At 36.2% G+C, this 21,840-nt stretch overlaps 1 protein-coding gene across 4 annotated transcripts in view; it reads left to right on the top strand.

The window, feature by feature from the left end:
• The window catches only part of DMD (dystrophin), a 1,921,557-nt gene extending 1,906,874 nt beyond the window's left edge, over positions 1–14,683 (top strand). For 3 of the 4 annotated variants that reach the window (XM_044670154.1, XM_044670158.1, XM_044670156.1), the window contains one exon: positions 12,100–14,683. In XM_044670154.1, the coding sequence (XP_044526089.1) occupies positions 12,100–12,194 (95 nt within the window). In that variant the 3' untranslated portion in view covers positions 12,195–14,683. Of the gene's footprint in view, positions 1–6,516; positions 6,549–12,099 lie in introns of all 4 variants that reach the window. The other variant, XM_044670155.1, reaches the window with a different exon arrangement.
• The last annotated feature ends 7,157 nt before the right edge of the window (positions 14,684–21,840 follow it).

Raw genomic sequence — 21,840 nt, 5'->3', positions numbered from 1 at the left:
ATTTTGGGCCAGAAGTATAAGACTGATCATAGGTAGTCCTTTTAAAAACACTTTATCAATTTTTATGTGTATGTTTTTATGCCACTTTCACTTCCTGGTGGTTCCTCTTCCCTCCTAACAAAGAAAAATCAGTTAGATATATTTTACTGTGAGTTTATTGGGTGGCACAAGTGGATAAAGCACCAGGCCTAGAGTAAGGAAGACCCAAATTCTAATCCAGTCTTACTAGCTGTGTGATCCTGGGCAAGTCACTTAACCTTTTCTGCCTCAGGTTCCTCGGCTGTAAAATGGAGAGAATAGCACCTACTTCATAGAATCAAATCAAATAATAATTGTAAAGTGCACATAGCACTGCATCATTGTTTTTTATTATTATTTTGCTTGTATATGTGGTGTATTTAGCATTCTACACCAGCAATCCACCACCTGCTTATTAACAGTTGAGATATTTCATCATCATTCATGGGCATGGGTAAATGTGAAGAAAACAACCCCCACCATGAGAAAACAAGGATTTTGTGACTATTATCTCTGTAGTCATTGCTTTATATTATTTTGTTTTCATCCCCTTGTATATTATGGAAATAATTTGAGCATGTTTTTCCCATGCCAAATTTTTATTCATAAAATAGTTTACAGTATATCTGGTATATTATTAATGATAACTTAGTAATTCCAGTTAAATTCCATAAAGCAACTTTGAAAAATTTGGGTTTTGTTCTCACTTTGAGAAGTTCATCCCTACCCAACACACAGGCACATAATATATTAAGGTCTACAAAGGTGAGGTAGTATACATATCATTATCCCTATTTCACAGATAAGAAAACTGAGGAGTTAAATAAGTTGCCCATAATAAATGTCAAAATTAAGGTTCTGAACTCAGATCTGCTAATTCCCAGTCTTGTATTCCTTACATACACTATATGTATACTGTATCTACTTTTATTTTCTGAATGTGTCAGTGACTTTGGTGTTTAATGAGCCGGTTTCTTCCATGGCTAAGTTTTAATTCTAATTCTGAAGCAGTTACATATTTAAAGTCTCCCCAACCCAAAATCTAATCATCAGTGACCAGTTTAGCATGGGGAACTTAACTTTTTTTCCTAAACTGAAATGTCTCTCCCTTTAGAATTCATTGAACAAAGAATAACAGTTTTAAGGATGAAACTTTCAGTTGAGACTACAACTACTTTTTGAAGTACTCTCCTGTTCAAAATGGATGTAGAATAAATAGTTCAGGAATATGTTGCCAAATGGCCTGATTGTGTTGACAACTGAATAAAATATCAATGGTTCACGAGAATTTGCACATTACAGAAGATTTCAGTTCTCCTTCCCTAAAGGAAAGACTGTGTGTTGTAAGTAGTTAAATTTCCAAGGTAGCGATTTCTGCTAAATTCCTGATTGTGTCCAAGAATAATTTTTTTCCTAACTTTCAATCTAAGAAGAGATTCTATCCTTGTTACCACTGCAGCGTTAACACATGAGAAATTCACATTTGATGCCGTTACTTCAGACAGCTGTTTCAATAACTCAAAACAGATGCTGGAGCCAGAGGTCTGACATTTAGTGGCAATGTTCCACCCTGGTGTTTTACTTAACCCTACTTGATAATGGCCCAGATAGGGGGAAGGGGGGGGTGTGTGTGGAAGATTTTGTATCAGGCTTGTGAACAAATTGTCAAATCTCAAGGGATGTAATTTGTGACCTGTGCTGTGCTTCCTGAAACAACAATAAAACACACACGTTTTTATCAAACTCAACTAGTTGGCCGAATTTCGTGATAAAAATATATGGAAGCATGGACTCTGTAGGTAAAGTAGCCACAATTGTTTTTAAGACAGAACCATAAAAATCGTTTAACTGTGGCCAAAATTCTGATACATGTGGATTCTCATCTAAGAGTCAAAGCTAGAAATTACCTTTGCCCAATGATATTAACTTTTTTGCTGGCAGATCTTGGTTCCTTAAGTCCCTCATTTTCTTTCATTCTGCCCACACTATCTCTGTTCCACAAATGTAGTTCTGAGGAAATCTCTTTTAATTTATTAATTATTTTTAAATTCAGGATCCAAAGTTAGTTTTTCTATGTCACCTAAATAATAACATGCATATCTACTAAACTTTAAAGTTGACAAAACATTACTCAGTCAGTTGTCTTTTATTCCAAAAGATCAACCCTTTCTTTGTATGTGCTTATATTATCACTAATGGTCAGTGGACCATTAGTTCTAAGATTAGCTTTTCTAATAGTAATTATAAACCAAGACACCCTTAAGGTGTGAATATACCTTTAAAAACTATATGCACCTTTCCTGATTGATCTAATAATCTAAAGTATTCACAAATTCTTGGGAATTTTTGTTTTAATTTACTTTAAACAATTCCTCTAGCTAATAATATTTTATGTTAGCTACACAAATACATATGTATAGCTCTATAAATATACATAACATTATCTAAAACAGTTCTTTCCAAATCCTAGCCAATAACTGAAATTATTAACACCTTTATAATGTAGGTAAGTGAATTCTCTAGAAGGACAGATTTTTTAATAGAGCTCTGATCTCTTTATCATAAGCATAAGATGTTTTATTATGTATGTGTAAGACAGTGTTAAGAAATGCTTCCTAAACAAAGGTGATTGGTCTATAAACCAATCAACTCAAGTTTCAAAGACAAGCCAAAATTTTAAGTATCTAAACTGAGCTTATAGATGGCAGTTCACAAACAAATTATTAGTCTTTTTCAGGTGCTTATTTTACCCTACAAAATATTCTTATCTCTTACAAAAATATTTATATTGTTAATTTTATATTACACACCACTTATAGTATTTAGAACTGGAAAGGAAATGATTATCTAATCCAATTCCTTTCATTTACATCTGAGAAAGTCAGAGCCAAGAGAGATATGAGTGACTTTTCCCAAGGTCATAGTTAGTATGGAGCAGGCCCACAATTCAACTTCTTGGCTTCTTCTCCTTCCAGTATATTTTACTGCTTCTCTTTATATATGTCACCCCTCCTAAACTGTAAGCTTCTTCAGGACAAGAACTGAGCCTTGTCTGAATTTTATGTCTATAAAAGGGGCTTAATAAACATTTGTTGTACTAGTCTCCAATGACTAGAAAGTATTCTTTAGAATACAAACACACATGCTTTTTCTTTTATCAATGTCTTTTGCCTCTACATCAAAGACATTTTCCATCCCACAAACTGAACTCTCATTTCTTGTACTTAATTGACATATTTTTGCATTATAGTAACTTTTTATAAATTGGGATCATTATATAGTAGCCTAAATATAGCAACAGGAGAAAGGACAAATGCAGGCATGGAAGTCTTTCTTCTACTCTTTTAAACACCATCACTTTGGAACTAGGCTTGTCATTTTCTTTTTTCACAAACACTATGTGTGACTAATATTTGTTTTATGTACATTCCTTTGATTTCTCCATGGAGCCATGATCTCATCAGCATGGATATCCCCTCTACCAGTGCCATGTCTTTCTAGAGTTCCCTCAGATGAGACACCTAATGTGTCCTCTTTGTCTTTTAATTTATGTGGAAAAAAAATTTAAACTGTTACTCCCTTTGTATTATAGCAGTTTTAATATCTTTTTGAACTTATTTACACACGCACACACACACACACACACACACACACACACACACACACACACAACTATCCAAACAGAAATAGTCTGAATATTTGGCAGAGTTTATAACGTAAGTAATATGTTTAGCTAAGTATGCACACACAAAAGTAAAAATATGCCCTGTTAAATTGTATTCAGTAAAAAAATAAAGACAAGATATCACATTATTTTTTCTTTCATTGCAAAGAGTTACTGAAGAAACTTTTACAATCACTAAGAATTTTTAGGACCATACACTTTGCCAGAGGCCTTAGCCTTCAGGACAAAGAAATGTGAAGAAATAAATTTTCATCAGTAAGGTCAATTTCACAAAGAGAAGTTGATCATTTTTTGGTGGTTCTCAAAAATTTCACCATAACTTTTGTTCAGAGCCAAAAAAGATCGTCCTGCAAAATCTTATGGTTCCCAGTATTTTCCTTTTTCACTTATTTCACATTCTAAGACTTCATTGAGATTTTGTTGGTCTTAGGAAGCATACTTTAAGACATCATTATTATAAAACATGAGTTTTACCTTGTACTTACTTTTTTTTTTAAACTTAGAAATTCAAAGAAAAAATTTAGCTACCAGTGAGCTTTTTTTTTTGTTGTTGTTTCACAGACTTGTAAAAACATAGGAATGTTTCAGCAATACGAAAAAATATGTAGGAAACACACACACACACACAATAAAGATCTTTGAATGGTTCATTTTTTCAAAAAATAAGGGCTACTTGTATTTATGGCTTTGAAAGTATTTGTTTAGTGTCAAGCAAACATATACCCTGGACTGGTCAGTTTGTGGGTAAATCAAGAAGTTGGTGGGTATTAGGAGGTATGGAGGGAAAAAACTCATTTTTATGAGTTTTAAATGCTAATTAAAATTTAGCAGTCTCATATAAAAATTTTTTTTCTGAGAGTTCATAGGCTTCACCAGACCAACAAAAAGGGTCTAGGGTACCAAAAAAGTCCTGGTCTAGAATATTGTATCTAGATCTGAGCAGTATGTTTTCAAAAGAATATTGACAAACTGAAAGGAGCATAAAGAAGATAGTTTAAAAAGGTCTATAAGACCATGCCATGTGAGGATCAGTTGAAAGAACAGCATGTTTAGGCTTAAGTAGGTCAGGAAGATTTGTGGCTTTGGTGAATTAGGATGTAATCATCCCTGTCTTCAAGTATTTGATAAAGATAGATAGAAGGATTTGACTTGGTCTTAGAACCAGAACTTAGGCACAATAGATGGAAGAAGAGGATTTAGTTAGACTTGACATGTGGGAAATTATCCTTACAGTTAGAATTATCTAAAATTGGAATGAGCTAGCTTGTAAAATGTAGGGACTTCCCCTTCTCTGGAAGTCTTCAGGCATTTTCTGGATAAGTCCTTCTTGGTGATGTTGTAAAAGGGAATCTAGTACAAATATAAGTTGATAGCCTTTCTAATGCCAAGATTCTTTGACAAAGCTACGCATTTTTTTTTTGTTGTTGTTCTTTTTTTAATTCAGTCTTTATATTCCAGGACTTAAATTACATTCTTAAAGTAGAAAGGAGTGCTTTCTAGTAAATGTTTCCTCCCTAAATACATAGCCTTAAATAGAGCAAAAAGTATGAGCCAGGGCTTGGCACTTCCTAGTAAACATGCCAGAGAGGTTGATGAAACTAGGCCAAGCAGCCTACTAGCAAAACCACTGAGGATAGCTCAGTGCCGTGACCTCAGTGGTTGCCACTTTTTACTTTCCCTCTTCCTGTGACTCTAATCAGACAGTAGGAATATCATGGGAGGGGCCACTCATTTTTTATTTCCTCTATTCTTGGCAGGGAGAGCATCAACCCTGATAGTGCCAAACTTGGAATCTTTACTAAATATTTATGTTCACATCTGGCCAACCTCAGAAAATTCTAAAAGTAGTTTTGGGGTCCTGAATTAAACTAGAAAAGAGCTCTTAAAGAAGACCATTTTTAGTACATTTCCATGTTGCAGACAGGAAGCACTGGAGATGAAAAGAAATACTATGTTCATTATATTCATGTGTCAAATATAGTTAAAGGTGCCCATTTTTCTGTCCAGTAGTACATGTTCGTGTCAACTTCTCTGTGACTAGTTTTGTTCTTGTTTGTTTGTTTTAAATCATTCTATACAAGACACTGAGCCCTGTAAAACTAGCAAGGCCAATGAGCCCTCTAGTGATTGACTATTGATCCATAGTGTGTGGATCATTGAATCATTAGGAAAGAATTGGAGGTAGATGCTCATTCTGACTCCATTGTGGGGGTGGGGGGCTCCCTTCCTCCTTTTTGCCTGTTATGCCTCTTTCTGTATCTGTCCTTTATTTGTCTCTGTTCTTTATTTTCACCAAATGCACGAAATCCATTTATGAGAAATGAATCCACTTTTAGTGGCAGGTACCAACTTGTGTTTGGTGACACAGGAAGCTGGAAAGTGGGTTTTATGTTTAAATTTATTGATTATCTAGTTGGGTAAGAGACATGAATGCTGAATGAGTATTACATAGTAGCACTTCAAATTAATGGCATGAAGCTTCACTTTCAATTAGTAGATTTAAATTGTGCCATTTTTATCACAGTTAATACCCTGATTTCTGGTAATGCTTTGCTCTCTATTTGCTTTTTGGGTCTCAAATAGAAACATACTCTGTGTTAGTGACTGGGTTACCTTTCTATTCTTATTGCTTTTAAGGGTACATAAAATTTTATTTGAGTTTCTTTTACGTTTGGAGGTGGGGCGGGGGGAGAAACTTTGCTTTGCCTTACCTTCGTTTCTGAAGTGAAACACTTAACTGATAAACTGTATTGAAACGTGGTTTTGTTTCTCTTTTCTGATATCTCTGCCTCTTCCCCTCTCTGTTATTAAAGGAAGAAATGCCCCTGGAAAGCCAATGAGAGAGGTTAGTGAGATTCAGGCTCACTGCCATGGCTTCATGTCTGTCACATCCTGCTTTCTGTGTTTGGCATTTGTGCCATAACTGTGCATGTGTGTGTTTGTGTGCCCAAGTGCATTCCTCACCGAAAGACATTTGATGCCACTGAACTTTCCGCCCACAAGGAACCTTCCTGAATTGTTCGCCATAGTTGCCATCACCAGGAAGATGGTGGGAGAGAGGAGGAAACTTAAAATGACAGCCCTTTGTGGTCCACAGGTTGGAATCGTAATATTTGTCTTTGTTGCTCTTCTCACAGCCTGAATAAGCGGTCACCTCGACTAGCCTCAAACTACCTTCTTTTTTTTTAAACCAATAATGGAACTTCATTCTGGGCATGGACCTCTAGCTTTTTGAGCCAGAGATGGTGCTGGTTCCCTCTTTCTGGTTAATGTACTATTTCCCTTTCAGGGTCAGAAAGTTGAACCTGTTAGAAACTGAAGAACAAAAGGCATCTTTTATTTTAGGATAAGCATTGCTGAATCAAAGCCATTACTGCCCATAATTTGGAGTGTAAATTAAGAAATGAAAAGGAAGGTATTTGATGTCTGACATGTTCAGATTTGTGTAAAAAAATGGATTTTAGCATTTGATGGGGTTGTTTTTAATCCCTGTAAATGAGAATAAGGTATAATGCATGACATTATCATTAAATATGGTCTCCAGGTTTCCATTGCAGCTGCTCTGAGCCTTTCCATACATTTTGTGAAAGATGAATTACGGTACCCAATCAAGAGACTATTGAAAGAGAAGGTGTTTTGAGATTACCTGTCTGCTATTTATCATAGTATTTTTTTCCTTACCAAAGGTTTAGAATAAATGAGGTGAGAACTGACATTCTGTAAGGAATACTTTTCCCCCTCCCTTCCCCCCAATTATACATGCAGTCTGGGGGAGAAGGGAGAGGATACTTTGTACAAAACCTATTTGAGGAAACATTCATTTCTCAGCCATTCCAGATGTGTGTGTGTGTGTGTGTGTGTGTGTGTGTGTGTGTGTGTGTGTGTGTGTGTAGATAGATAGAGATATATAGATATTACAATTAAATGTAACCTCCCCCCCAAAAAATTTCATTTATTTTAACCAATATTCTTAATTGCATCTAAGCTGAAGTTCACATCTAGAATATATGAGGTGACTTTACGGAGGGGATACAAGGAAGGAATAAATTCTAACTTGGAAAGACTAAGGGAGTCTGAATTGGTCAAGCTCTAAAATGCCAGTTCAAGTTATATATCCTGTATAACTACTATTACTAATTGAGTTTATCTGCTGAGCATTTTTTTTAAGACCAAAAAATAAAATTAAGGGGATAGCAAGAAGTTAGTGGAAAGGGATCTCCCTCCCTCTCTGCATGAACTCCCTTCCCAGTAGCTACCCCACTATGGTTTCTATCCTAATAGCATTATGCTAAATAATTCCAATGTACTTGTTTCCTTTTGCCAAAAAAAAAAAAAAAAAAGCATATGTCAAGTCTGGTATGACCAAATAGAACCTGGTCATATTATAAATTCCATCAGATTCCTACTATGTATAATTTAGTGTGCTAACTACTGGAAGTAGAGCCTAAAAACTGAACATAGGACCTTCCTTTCTGAATCTGGGCTCTCAAGATGGTGCAGGCACTTCCTAGCCAATGGCACTGACATCTTCAAAGTGGCCCAGCTACATCAAGGGATCGATTTGTTTATATGAAGATTAAAGGACCTTCTAGTGTTCATATACAGATTGCTTTTCCAGACTCTTTGTGTGGCCATACTGATGCAGGTTGCACAAAATAGGCATATGTTTTTTATTTCTGGATATAATAGAGTAATAGTAAGATATTATATATTGGTGGTCAAATAAAAATGATGGAGGATTAGCCTATATTCTGTATTATAAGGTGATTTGAAATGTATGTCAGAGTAGGGTTGTGCAACACTATAGTTTGCACAAAGATACAATTGACTTTTAAATAATATTCTATGCTCATAAGGATGCTTATGAATGGAAAAATCTCCCTGATGTTTTCAGAAACCAAGTTACTGTGACAGATTATAAATGGGAAATAACTCATCTGGACAATCAATCAGACTTTTCAAAAAATTAAAAGATAAGTAGGGAAAGATATGCAGTGTTCAGACGTTGCTCTGGCAATCTGATGCCATTCATTTACTTGGGAATTTTATTTTTGTGAAAATTTGATGTATTGGATTGTGGTTTAGTTACTGGCTTTTTGCCAGGAAATCTCCATTCCAGTCACATGAAAAACAGCCTCCTCTGACATTTATGGTGTATGGGAGACTAAATATGTCACTGTTAGCACCAAATTGGAAAAGCAGAGAACTGACCTAATATAATAAAAGTTCAATATATGTTATATTTGTGTTCAACAATACCTACTTAAGAGTCAATTAAATTAATACCTTCTATAGATATATTTGTGTGTCAGTTTATGCCTACAGCTGATTACAAAGGTCTGAATAACGACTCTGTTCATTGCCTACTATATGAATGGCATGAAATTTTTATTTCACTTTTATAAAAATCTGTCAGGTGAAATGTATGACATCATTAATGCTACAATCATATATGGCATAATAGAAGCAAGATACAAATCTGTTTATGTCCACATTTCAATAGACTTTTTGCTCTCAAACGGATTTGTGTTTATATCTTCTGGGTAGCATTTTCTCAAAGATAGGGATTTTTCCCTTGCTTCAGTTCAAATTCCCTTTATGCCTCCAGGTCTGTAAAGTTGAAAGACCTGACCTCTGACATAGCTCAGTACATAGAATATAGGATCATGAGAGCTGGAAGGAACCTAAGAGACCATCTGTTCCAACCCTGCACTTTTTCAATGAGGAAAGTAGGCCCCAGGGAAGTTTAAGAGTATTACTGAAGGCTCCACACTGGGGATATCCGAAAATGGCTGAATTTTTCCCAGTTTTGAAAACATAAAAGAAATCACAGAGGTCATCTATGAAATATACCGGGAACATTAGCTCATCTTATACTGAGCACAGTAATGATGGACATCCAAACTTTGGTGGATCCATATTTATTCCTTTTAAGAATTATGAACATCAATTCCAGATAGCATACTCTAATTATAGATTATGGCCATATTTATTCTATGCTGTTATGTGGAATAAAGATGTTTCCCTGTCAGTTATTTAAAATTTGACTAATATTTGTAGTGACTGAAAATCATTGCAGGGATACAGGATACACTGTTTGCTTATATATCAAATGTAATATGTCTTACTGCTTTTACTTTTGAACCTACATCATAAAGCACACCTGCCAAAATGGGTACTTTTTAGTTTCTGCAAACACCAAGACCAAGACTAGAATAAACTCAATATTGAACATTTTTTTCAAGATGTTTCCTGTTCTGCATTTTGCAATATATCTAGAAAATTGTATTAAATTTCACCTGCAAGAATCTCATATTTTATGTTTTACATTTCCTCTTTGTTAGGGATATTGTTCTAACAGTTAAAGTGATAACGAAGTAAAGTGGCCATAATCACTGCATCATCTCTCTATTGTCTGTGAATGCGTTATACACAAATAAGATTGCTCAGGGATATATAGCAGAGCTGGGAAACAGTCAGAAATTATGTTGAGGGTACCCTGGAGTCCAGTGGCACCAATTGACATTTGCTCCGGTCTACAGGGAGCAGCAAATGGCCTGTTGTGTTTCCCTGTGATTTTTATAACTTAGAGCATAGGGCTATTGAAGTGGTCACTAGGGGGTTGCCAAGCCATTGGCCATATTCATGAAATAGTGCACATGCCTTGGTAGATTCAGCCAAAAATAAAAGTGGTTTTTAAAATAAAATTATTCAGTATAGCAAGTTCAAAGAAATTTACTAACTTTGCAGTCTTGTTATATAATAGTTAAATGGTACTAAACTTTTAATAAACCCCAACTTGAACAGGGGCCATCAACAGCCAAGTGCTTTATTCCATGAGGTCTCTCAAATTCTATCTCCCTTTTGTTTAAAAAAAAAAAAAAAAGTAGGGGGCAGCTGGGTAGCTCAGGATTGAGAGCCAGGCCTAGAGACGGGAGGTCCTAGGTTCAAATCTGGCCTCAGATACTTCCCACCTGTGTGACCCTGGGCAAGTCACTTGCCCCCATTGCCTAGCCCTTAGCACTCTTCTGCCTTGGAAGATACACAGTAAGGGTTTAAAAAAAAAGTAGCTATAGATATCTATCAAAATAAATTCTAGAATAGGCTATATATCCTTATATGGTCTGCACTTAAATTTTATTGAACTATTTAGCAAAATTATTGTGGGAATATATGAAGTGGATATATTCTGAGCTAATAACTCAGTAAAGCATTCATAATTCATAAGTCAGGGTGTACTTCATGGATAATTTACTGAGATTCCTTGCTATACGACAGGTTATTGATTACTATCATGCTATAATTGGGTGATAACCCAAATATAATAATAGCTCCTAGTTGGGTGGGATTTGAGATAAATCTATATAATATCAAATTCCATGCCATAATGTTTCTTTCATGTTATCCCTAGTCTCCAGTGATTAGACATTAAAAGTGATCTCCATCCTGAAGGTCTCCAACTTCAATATTTGTACTATATACAAGAGAAATAATTTCAGATGTTTATTTTTCCTTCAAATGAGAAAACTGAGGAAGGAAATTCTTTCTATATATCAGCCTCACCAACAAAAAGCTCCTGAAGATTTCATAATTAGGTAGCTCATTAAAAACTTAAGTTATCCTTTTTAACAGTTGCAAAGAGGAAAAAAATGCAATGCTTTCTGGAAAGATCTTACAAATCTGCTTTGAGCCTAGGAGTTAACTCTTAAATTGGGGATCCAGATAAATTTCTCATCGCCCAATTCAGGTCACTTAAGTAGCCACAGAAGTGTTTTGAAGGATCCTCTGGAAAGACTCAGACAGGTAGCTGAGCAAAGCTGACCCAGAGTACTTTCTGGGTCACACGAGGGCAGGATGAAGTCCTAGTTAGTGGCCAATGGTCTATTCCCCCTCCCTAGAGTGCATGCATGGATTCAAGTTGGAACTGGAACAAGTCTGGAAGCAGCTGGAAAACCCACTATTGAAATTCCCATCAGGTGATATTTTCTAATACTTTGGATGTCCTTTCAAAGTATTACATTAGGAAAACTCTAGCTTGCAGGAATCAGAAGAGCAAAGTACATTTGTGCAGCTTGGGGAAAGATTATGGTTTAAATTAGTCCCCGTAGCAAACTATCATTTCTTAAGTCCTGAAAAGCAATGTTTGAACTTTTTCCATTTGAATTTTATTCTAATAGGAATGCTAACTGAATTTCATGTTTATACTAACAGGTGTCGTGTCTATAATGTGGCTTTGCTTCTTACTAGGAGTGGGTAGAAACCAAACTGTAAGCAGCTTCTGTGTTGCCTGTGCACACACCCAAAATACATGTATGATTTCCAAATTGCTTGATGTCGAGGGGTTGATTTCTTACGTCATGTGAAAACATTTCTTTCTCTTTCTCTTTGTTTTTCAGGACACAATGTAGGAAACCTTTTCCACATGGCAGATGATTTGGGCAGAGCGATGGAAACCTTAGTTACAGTCATGACTGACGAAGGGTTAGAATAGATGTTTTACAACTCCTGATGTCCCGCATGGTTTTTATAATATTCATACAACAAAGAGGATTAGACAGTAAGAGTTTACAAGAAAAAAAAATCTATATTTTTGTGAAGGGTAGTGGTACTATACTGTAGATTTCAGTAGTTTCCTAAGTCTGTTATTGTTTTGTTAACAATGGCAGGTATTACACGTCTATGCAATTGTACAAAAAAGTTGTAAGAAAACTACATGTAAAATCTTGATAGCTAAATAACTTGCCATTTCTTTATATGGAACGCATTTCGGGTTGTTTAAAAAATTTATAACAGTTATAAAGAAAGATTGTAAACTACAGTGTGCTTTATAAAAAAAAAAATGTTGTTTATAAAAACCCCTAAAAACAAACAAACAAAAAAAAAAAACACCTTTGAGGCAGTGCATTGTTTTGCATCCTTTTAGCTCTCTGTCCATATAAGAGATTCATGTTTTGTGTTCTTTTTCCTTGCATATTAAAGAGAGTAGATCCTGTAATAGCACCAACATGACTGCTTTATCTTGCTCTTTTTTTATTGTTGTCTGGGTGGGACTAGCCAAGGGTTTTTCATACATGTACATGTGTGTATATTATATATTTCATATATAACAGATATACACACACATCCTTTAAAAGGGGGGAAAAAACTGAACTTGCATTGCAGTTCAATGATGCTCCCACCACTTTGTAAGTAAAAGACAGCTGCTTACAGCTGCCCTGGCTGATGTGCCTAGACTAAGATGGGTTCTCACGGGACCCTGGAGCTGGGAGGAGCCTCCCACATTAAGTCATTGTCCAGGGCTCCAGGTGCTAATTCAAGCTTTTCCCACTGGCAACTCAACACTAAAGGTTTGTTTTGTTTATTATTATTATTATTTTTTTAAAGAACACATGAATACATAGGACCTATTCTACCAGATGAATACATTGATTAATGTAGTCAAACATTCTGGCCCAGGAGATAATCACCATTCATTTAATGATCAAAATCCTCAAAAAGGAAGGCAAAACATCACAATGCACTTTTTCCCCCCCACCACAGTAAGTTATAAGAGGACAGGGAGAGGGTCTAGGGAAACAGGACTTTTCAGCTGCTCTCTGCTAGTGAGCAGTCTATAGTGTGAAGCTAGGGATTGGATTATTTGCAAATATAGGTAAATACTTGGATAATTACCACGCAGTACACTCTCCTAGAAGTTGTCAAAGTGGTGCTTCCAACATTTCCCCATTACAATGAGGTCTAAAAAAGCTGCAGTTTTTAGTGAAAAGAAATCCTATGGAAACTGTGAGTTAGTCCTTTCCAGCGGCCAGTTGAGAAAGCAGCCACATGACAATCAGGAAAATATTCATAATTAATTGAGACACCCGAATCATCTGTCTTTTCCTCCCTTGCCAGTCTCTGCAAACAATACCGCACAAGTAAGGATGACTTGCAGCTGGGAAGACGGAAGACCGATTAAATTGTTTAAAATAAATAAATAACCCCAGAAGAAAAAAGAAAGACTGGTAGTAAAAGCTTTAGAATTTTTATGTCATTTTTACGAGTCTATGATTTCATCATTCAGTAAATAGGAACTCAATGTGTGACCCGTTAATTTTGAAAATCTGTTACCTCTTATATGAAGTGTAATTAATCTTGGGAGAGTGGGTTTTGTTCATTATTTTTAATGATAATTAACATCCAACATGGCTTGTCATGCTATTTCTACCTCACTTTGGTTTTGTGGTGTTCCTGACAATTATGTACAGATGATTTCACATCATCACCACTTGTCCATTGTGTGAACTGATCTCTTCATTTTAAGTCTATTTTTTTTTGTTTATTTTTTACAGAAAACCCAAAGTTCAACTATTGAGTTAAATTCCGATTCATTTTTGCCTCTTGTTTTTCTTCTCATTGATGGCCTAATACCATATATTTGGCTCAGGCCTTCCCTGTACCCTCCCCTTCCAATTTCCCAGAAAAGTTATCATTTAAAAAAAAATTTTTTTAGGAAAGGGGTTTCATTACTTTCTGATATTAAGTTTGAGTTTCTTTCTAAAATTAAAGGCAAAGGGATTGCACGGTTTTGTTTTCATCTTTTTTTTGTTTTCTCTTTTAGACATTAGTTTTGGAGTGTGTCAAAATATTTAAATAAAAGTTGAGAGCTTTATTGCTGCTTTTTAAGCATAATTTGGACATTACTTCATGTTCCTTATAACCACAGAGTATTAAACTGTAAAACATAATCAATGTAACTGAAACACAAACATCATATGGCATGTGACATCATTGTTATCCAGTACTGCTTTCTTACTTGGGTATCATGATATATTGTGTTTTAACACCAACACTGTAACATTTATTAATTATTTTTTTAAATCTCAGTTTTACTGCATTTTCACAACATATCAGATTTCACCAAATATATGCCTTACTATTGTATTATATACTGCTTTACTGTGTATCTCAATAAAGCACGCAATTATGTTATAAAAATCATTTTGTTAAATACAGTATCTTTTATGGAGTATTGGATTTGGGAGATGTTCTAGAGTACTATGAGTCTATCACAGTGTCAGTCTATAACTCACTATTTTCTCAGCAGAATCTTCTAGTTATTATAAATGGTTTGAAACCTGAATAAGGAGCAACATAGGAGAAGAGCTTTGAGAAATTAATTTACTGCCTCAAAATGATTTTGGCATAAGCTAAGAAAAACTAAACTCAACCTATAGTGCAGCCACTGGTACCCCCTCCAATGAAACAAGTGCAAAGAGCATAAAAATTTATAAAGAGTGTGTTCTGGCTAAATTCACAATTACTTGCTTCATTAAACAAGCCCCAAATCACCATTCCTAACATTAAATTGCCCGTGAGTTTCTTCTACTTTTTCTCATGTTCATTTGCCATGGAACCACCCACACACACACACACCTCATCTAGAAGTGATGGACACCATTCCTCTTGAAGAAAGGAAACAAAGGTGAGAATCAACCAACAGGTAGTCCAGAATGTCGAGGATTACCAGAAAATACCAGGAATGTAGGCAGGGTGGAAATGAAATGAGAAATTGCTAATTCTTGAATATACCTGGATTCACTACATGAGATTTAGTGGTACAGATTATTATAGACTAACTTATCCATTTCTTATTTCTGTGATGGTTTTGAGGAAGGGAAAATTAGATTTCTGTGACAATTCCAAGTGCTTTGGCTGAAGACTGACAAGCCTATATTCTAGTTCTCTGAGCCTACCATTTGCTAATCTGAGAGTTACAAAACTTTGGAGCCAGACATTGCAAGAATCGGAGATTTAGAGCTAGAAAAGATCTTGGGGGTATCTAAGTCAACCCTGTTTTACAAGAGGAAGAAAGGGAGGCTCAGAGTCTCATAAGAGAGTGAGGAGCAGAGGCAGGATTGGAAGCCAACCCTCTGGCTCCAGAACCGGGACTTTTTCTACTATACCAATTCTCAAAACCTGATTGATTTTAGTACCTCTTAGAATTTCAGAAAAAGGTTTATTGAAGGGAGCAGGAATCGGTTATAATATAAAGAACTAAATCAGTCTTATCCTAGCCGTTTGAAGAAGAAAAGGAAAGAAAAACTATTAAGAGGCTGAGATGTATTGATAAGTTCAGGTAAGGTCCATACAAACTTTTTGGAAAGCTCTCCCATAAAGGTTCTGGCAAGCACCAACTAAAAAACCTAGGTAGTATGAGCCTACTTCTCATAAAATTACAGGGCTGGCACAGATTTTAAAGGTCTCAACCCTTCACTTGACAGGGAAGTGGCTGTTCAGTTGATTCATGAAAGTGGTCATCCAGCTTCTGCTTAAGTAATTACACTAATGGAGAACTCCACCCACATGAGGCAGCCTACTTCTGTTTGCTAACAGCTCTAATTATTAGTCTTTTCTGATTGTATTAGAAAAAAACCTAAAAATTCACCTCAACCTTCCAAACCTATAGTTTTAGCTCTCCAAGTAATGAGAATTGCCTACATATATAACATGTATATATATAAACAGCTCATTTATACATGTGTATATACATGGGTATATGCATACTTTTTTTTTTTCATTTCTAATAAGCCTCCTTTACTGGGATCTTATTGAATGAAACAGCCTGAGAGGGAGAAACTATCTGGAAGTCAAGGAGAACTTCAAGCAGTCTTTTAACCACTAGAAACTTTTAGCCTTTCCTATTTCATTTCTAATTGACTCACTATAATACGTGCCAGGGAGAGTAGAATCTTTTGGCATATGAAATGTAGGCATTTAAAAAAAGTAATATTAAAAGGAGCCTTTTTTAGAACTCGGCTGCATGTTGTAGCCTCAGCAACCATTTGCTTTGTCCTCCCCTTGATTCCATTTACCAGTTCATTTCATAATCCTCTAATTGTGTAAAACAAGGAAGAGTTTTTTTTTTTTTTAAAAGGTTTTGTTCAAATCTGACCTCAGACATTTCTTAGCTGTTCAACCCTGGGCAAGTCACTGAAATCCCCCCATTGCCTATCTCTTACCACTCTTCTGCCTTGGAACCAATATACACAGTCTTGATTCTAAGATGGAAGGTAGGGGTTGGAAAAAAAAAGACTTTGTTCTTTAATTTTTCAAAATATAACTCACTGAAATGTTAGCAGTCTTCCTTTCCTCCTTAATAGAAAGCCCTCTCACAACAAGGGAATATAAAGATGCAAAACTTGGCATCACAGGGACCACTTTTGATTCTGTACCTGTAATCAATATATATTACCAAAAAACAAAAAATCCATGCCCTCAGGGAACTTAAATTCTCCATTGAGTGCAGAGTTGACTTGCTATGAGTTTGTTGAAGTCAAGATTCATCTTAAAATGTTGATTTCATGAAATAAAAAGCAAATGTTTAGTGAAAGGGAAAATACAATTTTAGTAAGTTCGTTCTCGTTCTCTCTGTCTCTCTCTGTCTCTCTTCTCCCCCCCCTCCCCCCACTCCAGGCTCAAAAGAGCCAGCATATGTTAAGTGTGTGTGTTTTCCAGACTTGAAATAGCCAGTTTGGCATCTAAATTCATCAAATAGCTAAGGACTCCTCAATCCTCAATACATCTAAGACAGCCATATTTGGCTCTGAAAAGGTAATTTGACTTTTTCCTCCATAGTTTGGCAGAGGTAGTAGTGAAGGGAATAATTACAGCCAGTAATTAAAATAGTTCAAGTGCGCACAGGTTGTTTGTACATTGGTAAAGGGAATGTGTTTGGGGACAAGCTGCCACCACAGCATGCTTTCTATAAAGCCATGGCATCCATTTTCAGAATGTGGTTGTTAGAATGAGGTAAAAAGCACTGCAACTTTCTCTAGAGAAGCTGCTCTCTCAACTTCAGCTATGAAGGAAAGATAGGAACCAGACCTTCTCCCATGATAGCTAAATCACCAGAAAATTTAGTTAGTGAGAAAAAAAAAATCTGAAACAAATTATTCACTACTTCATCATTTCCTAGTATGCATTGCACAGTGACCATATAATTTGGTTTGGCAGCATGGACAGCAGCAACTGGAGTCAGGCTTTGAACAATAAATTATACTTGCTAAGGTAAAGATGTTTACTGGGGTCAAAACACTGCTAAGCATGTAAGGAGTATACTTTCTATGCTCACTCAAATGGGGGAAAATATTTTTAATTAAAAAAATTGTTAAAGCAAGCCATTCCTTTTTTTTAATCTTTTTTTAAAATTTAAACATTTATTAATATTCATTTTTAATACTTTTTTTTCATTTCTAATAAGCCTCCTTTACTGGGATCTTATTGAATGAAACAGCCTGAGAGGGAGAAACTATCTGGAAGTCAAGGAGAACCTCAAGCAGTCTTTTAACCACTAGAAACTTTTAGCTTTTCCTATTTCATTTTTCCCCCCACCCATGGCCGACGCACATTTCCACTGGTTTTATCATGTGTCCTTGATCAAGACCTATTTCCAAATTGTTGATAGTTGCATTGGTGTGGTAGTTTCGAGTCTACATCCCCAATCATGTCCGACCCATGCGAAGCCATTCCTTTTTATTTACATCTCTTAAAAAAAAATAAAGCAAACATTGCTGGAGATTTCTAGATCTTACCCATTTATTTTTAGCCTGTACATCTGATTCATTGGTGAGATGACAACTGAAAATTCTGGAGAGACTATATTTCTTGATTTCAAATTATTAATTGACTGGTCAAGACATTCTAACCTGGTCAGTTGACTCTCTCCACAATCCAAAACAGGGTAAAGGGGTAAGAGTGCTTCCCTTCTCTGGTATGGTTTTGTATACCACTTGTGAACTCACCACTCAGTCGTTCCCCTCCACATCCCAAGATATCGCTGATTGGCAAATAGCCCCTGAAGAAATGGACTTGGAGAACTCAACTCCTCCCTCATTACTTCATCACAAGAGTGGGGGTGTCTTCGCTTAACCTGAAAGATGCCAACACATTCAGCCATGTGGAATCCAACATGGCTGTTAGAGTTTGCTAACTTCTTTTAATCAGGGTTCACCTTGGATACTCAGTCCTGCTCTTAATCCTTTTATCATTAAAGATAAATATCCCAATTTTGAATGTCTGGGGGGAGAAACTGGGGTACAGCCTTAGCTTAGTATCAGACTGTTTCATCCTGACCCCAAGGTGGGGGGTGGGAGAAAGGGGAAAAATGATTTCACAAATCAGTATTAATTTTCCACGGTGTAAGGAATTCCCAATGAGGAAATTTCTTCCACTAGTGCTAGACCTCCCATCTGGTACCATTTAGAGTCTTGAAAGTGTTTTCCAGAACTAAGGTCAAGTAGCTTTCCCACGGTTACAAGATTTGAACCCAGCTGACTGACAGCTTTCTATTCAGATGCCATACTGTCTCGAGCCATTTTATTACTATTAGGAAATGTATAATATGTACTTAAGCCATTTGAGGGCATCATGATAAGCTAAGGGATATTTATAATCAAAACTCCATGGCAGATGGGAGGGGGGACTGTATCAACCAACTGATCCAGATTGAGCCGTTGGGAATTTCTAGTTCTACTTCTCAGAGAACTTAGCTTGGGGCCAGAGAACATATCTCCCTGGAAATTAGCTGAACATATACAAAGATCTATGAGAAATACTTCTATACAATGCTATGAACCAAATAGTAGAATAAGAAGAAATCTCCTGATGGCAAATACAGTCCTTCTTTCCTGCACCATTTCTATATATTTATCTTTCAAATAGATAAATCCAAAACGAAGAAGCCAAGTATGGAAATGTGTTGCAGAATCTGTATATGAGATCTTTCACTAAAGAGGCAGTGTAGACAAGCCCCAAGTTTACAGAGAGGTTGTTACACAAATTGTTTTCCATACTGGTTGTCTGGGTTTCCCCCAGAACAGGATGGCCATCCTCATGCCTAGAATTGCCTCCCTCATCACCTCTTACAATCCCTAGTTTTCTTTAAAGTTACACTTAAATTGCAACTTCTACACAATACCTTTCTTGATTGATATCTACAGTCCTGGGCCCATCGCCCAGCTCCCTTATATTTCATCTTTATTTTATATATACATATTCACATACAAGTATAGACATTATATGTGTGTGTTTGTGTGTCTACACCAATTTACAAACACGTAGTTAGCTAAATGATGCTGTGGATGGAGTGTTGGGGAGATGATGGAGAAATGATTTAACCTTTGTCTGTTTTTCCATCTGTAAAATAAAGATGATAGCACATACCTTCCAAAAACATTGTGAGGATAAAATGAGAGAATATTTGTAAAATTCTTCATAAACCATAAATATGTCAAATATATTAAACTATATTAAAATATATACATCAAGTATATCAAAGGCATCATTATTGTTGTTAAATTGTGTTGTTTTTGTTCAGTCCTGTCTGATTCTTCATGACCCCATGGGCCATAGCTATCTATGGAATTTTCTTGGCAAGGATACCGGAATGGCTTGCCATTTCCTCCTCCAATAGATCCACTGGGGATCCTTTTGTCTGGCAATCAAACTTGTGTGTGAGGATGGACTTTGAACTCAGGTCTTCTTCCTGACTCCAGTCCCAGCACTTTATCCACTGAACCACTTAACTGCCTCCTGGGTATGCAGAAATTGAGTGACTTGCCCAAAGTTGCACAGCTAGGAAGTCTTTGAGGCTGGATTTGAACTTAAGTCCCCCTGACACCAGGCCCAATGCTTATAACCACTGGGCCACAGTGGCCTCTTTATTATTATACAAACAGACACATTTTTTCTTCCCCATTCCTTGATGGCAGAATCTGCCTTTTTTTAACTCTATATCCTTAGTTCCTATAACAATGACTGATATAAGGGATAGCTAGGTGGCTCAGTGGCTAGAACACCAGGTCTAGAATCAGAAGGACCTGCTATCACACCTAGCCTCAAACTCTTCCAAGCTCTTTCCAAGCAAATCACTCAACACTATTTTCCTAGCCTTAGAGTTGTTACTCAGAGAAAATGAAGATTAAAAAAAAAAGAAAGAGAAAAGAAAAGAAAAGAAAAAAGAGAAAGGAAAAGAAAGGAAAAGAAAAGAAAAAAGACTGGCACATATTAAGAGCTTAAAAGCTTGTAGATTGTGTTCCCAAGAGAGACACCAAAAACCTATTTAGTCCCTAATATAACTGAAATAGTTAGTAATATAGGGGTTGATCAAGATCGTTCACTCATCATCTTGATGTGCTTGTAATAAAGGATGTGTAAGCTTTGAGGACTTTATATCTTTTATGAAACAGTTGACCCCTAATAATATTAGGGGACATTCACTGGAGTATGCCTCATTAAAAATGAAGACATCTCCTTAAGTCTCATTCATGGATTGATGAATTGGTTGACTCACTTTTAGGGGCCAAAGCTGTTCCTTTATTTTGGGCTTATCAAAGAGGGGTGGAGGGACTCCCTCATTCCTCTGGAAGAATTCCAGAGAGAGTTGAGTGCAGATAAGAGATCTGGTACTGGGGGGTTCATCAGCACAGCCTCATCCTCCACCAGAGAACAAACTACTCTTCCCTCTTCTTTCCCTGTAAAATTTATTTTATTTTTCAAAGTTGGTGAGAGAGAACATTTTATTTTTTTCACATTATTACTTTTTTTAGAATATTTCTCCCCATTTAAAAAAAAAAAAAGCACTCCCTCAATCCAAGAAAGCATAACAATTGAAATCCTCTGGTGGCTGGATTTTTAGTTTTAAAATGTTAATTGCTTAATCTGCCACTCAAAAAAAATCTAACTAGCCAGTGGACTCCTTCACAGCCTGACCAAACACCATAGAACTCAAGCCAGGCTGGGCCAGAGAGAGAACAAAGGCAGGAGATGTGTGAGTCCAATAAAAGGCAGATTTCCTGTTGTGCAAAGCAATATATATCCTTTCTGAACTCATGCCCTCACAAGACCATCTCTGATTGGATAACAGTCATACAGGAAATGAACTCAGACCTCAATCACAAGAAGAGGTCAGTCTTCAGGACACCAAGAGGTCCTCTTCCTCCCTGCCATGCAGCTATCAGAATGGCTGCATAGCATAAGCTTTCCAATATGGTGGCTGCCTAGTTGATTTCAAATAACCTAATCAAGTTCTTTTTAATAGATAAATAGGATAGAAATTGTAATAGATAAATAGTTCTCCACCTTGCCTGTAAAAGATC

This window comes from Gracilinanus agilis, chromosome 3, assembly GCF_016433145.1.
Source record: "Gracilinanus agilis isolate LMUSP501 chromosome 3, AgileGrace, whole genome shotgun sequence".
Taxonomy (NCBI): domain Eukaryota; kingdom Metazoa; phylum Chordata; class Mammalia; order Didelphimorphia; family Didelphidae; genus Gracilinanus; species Gracilinanus agilis.
This window is presented reverse-complemented; position numbering and strand designations above follow the sequence as displayed.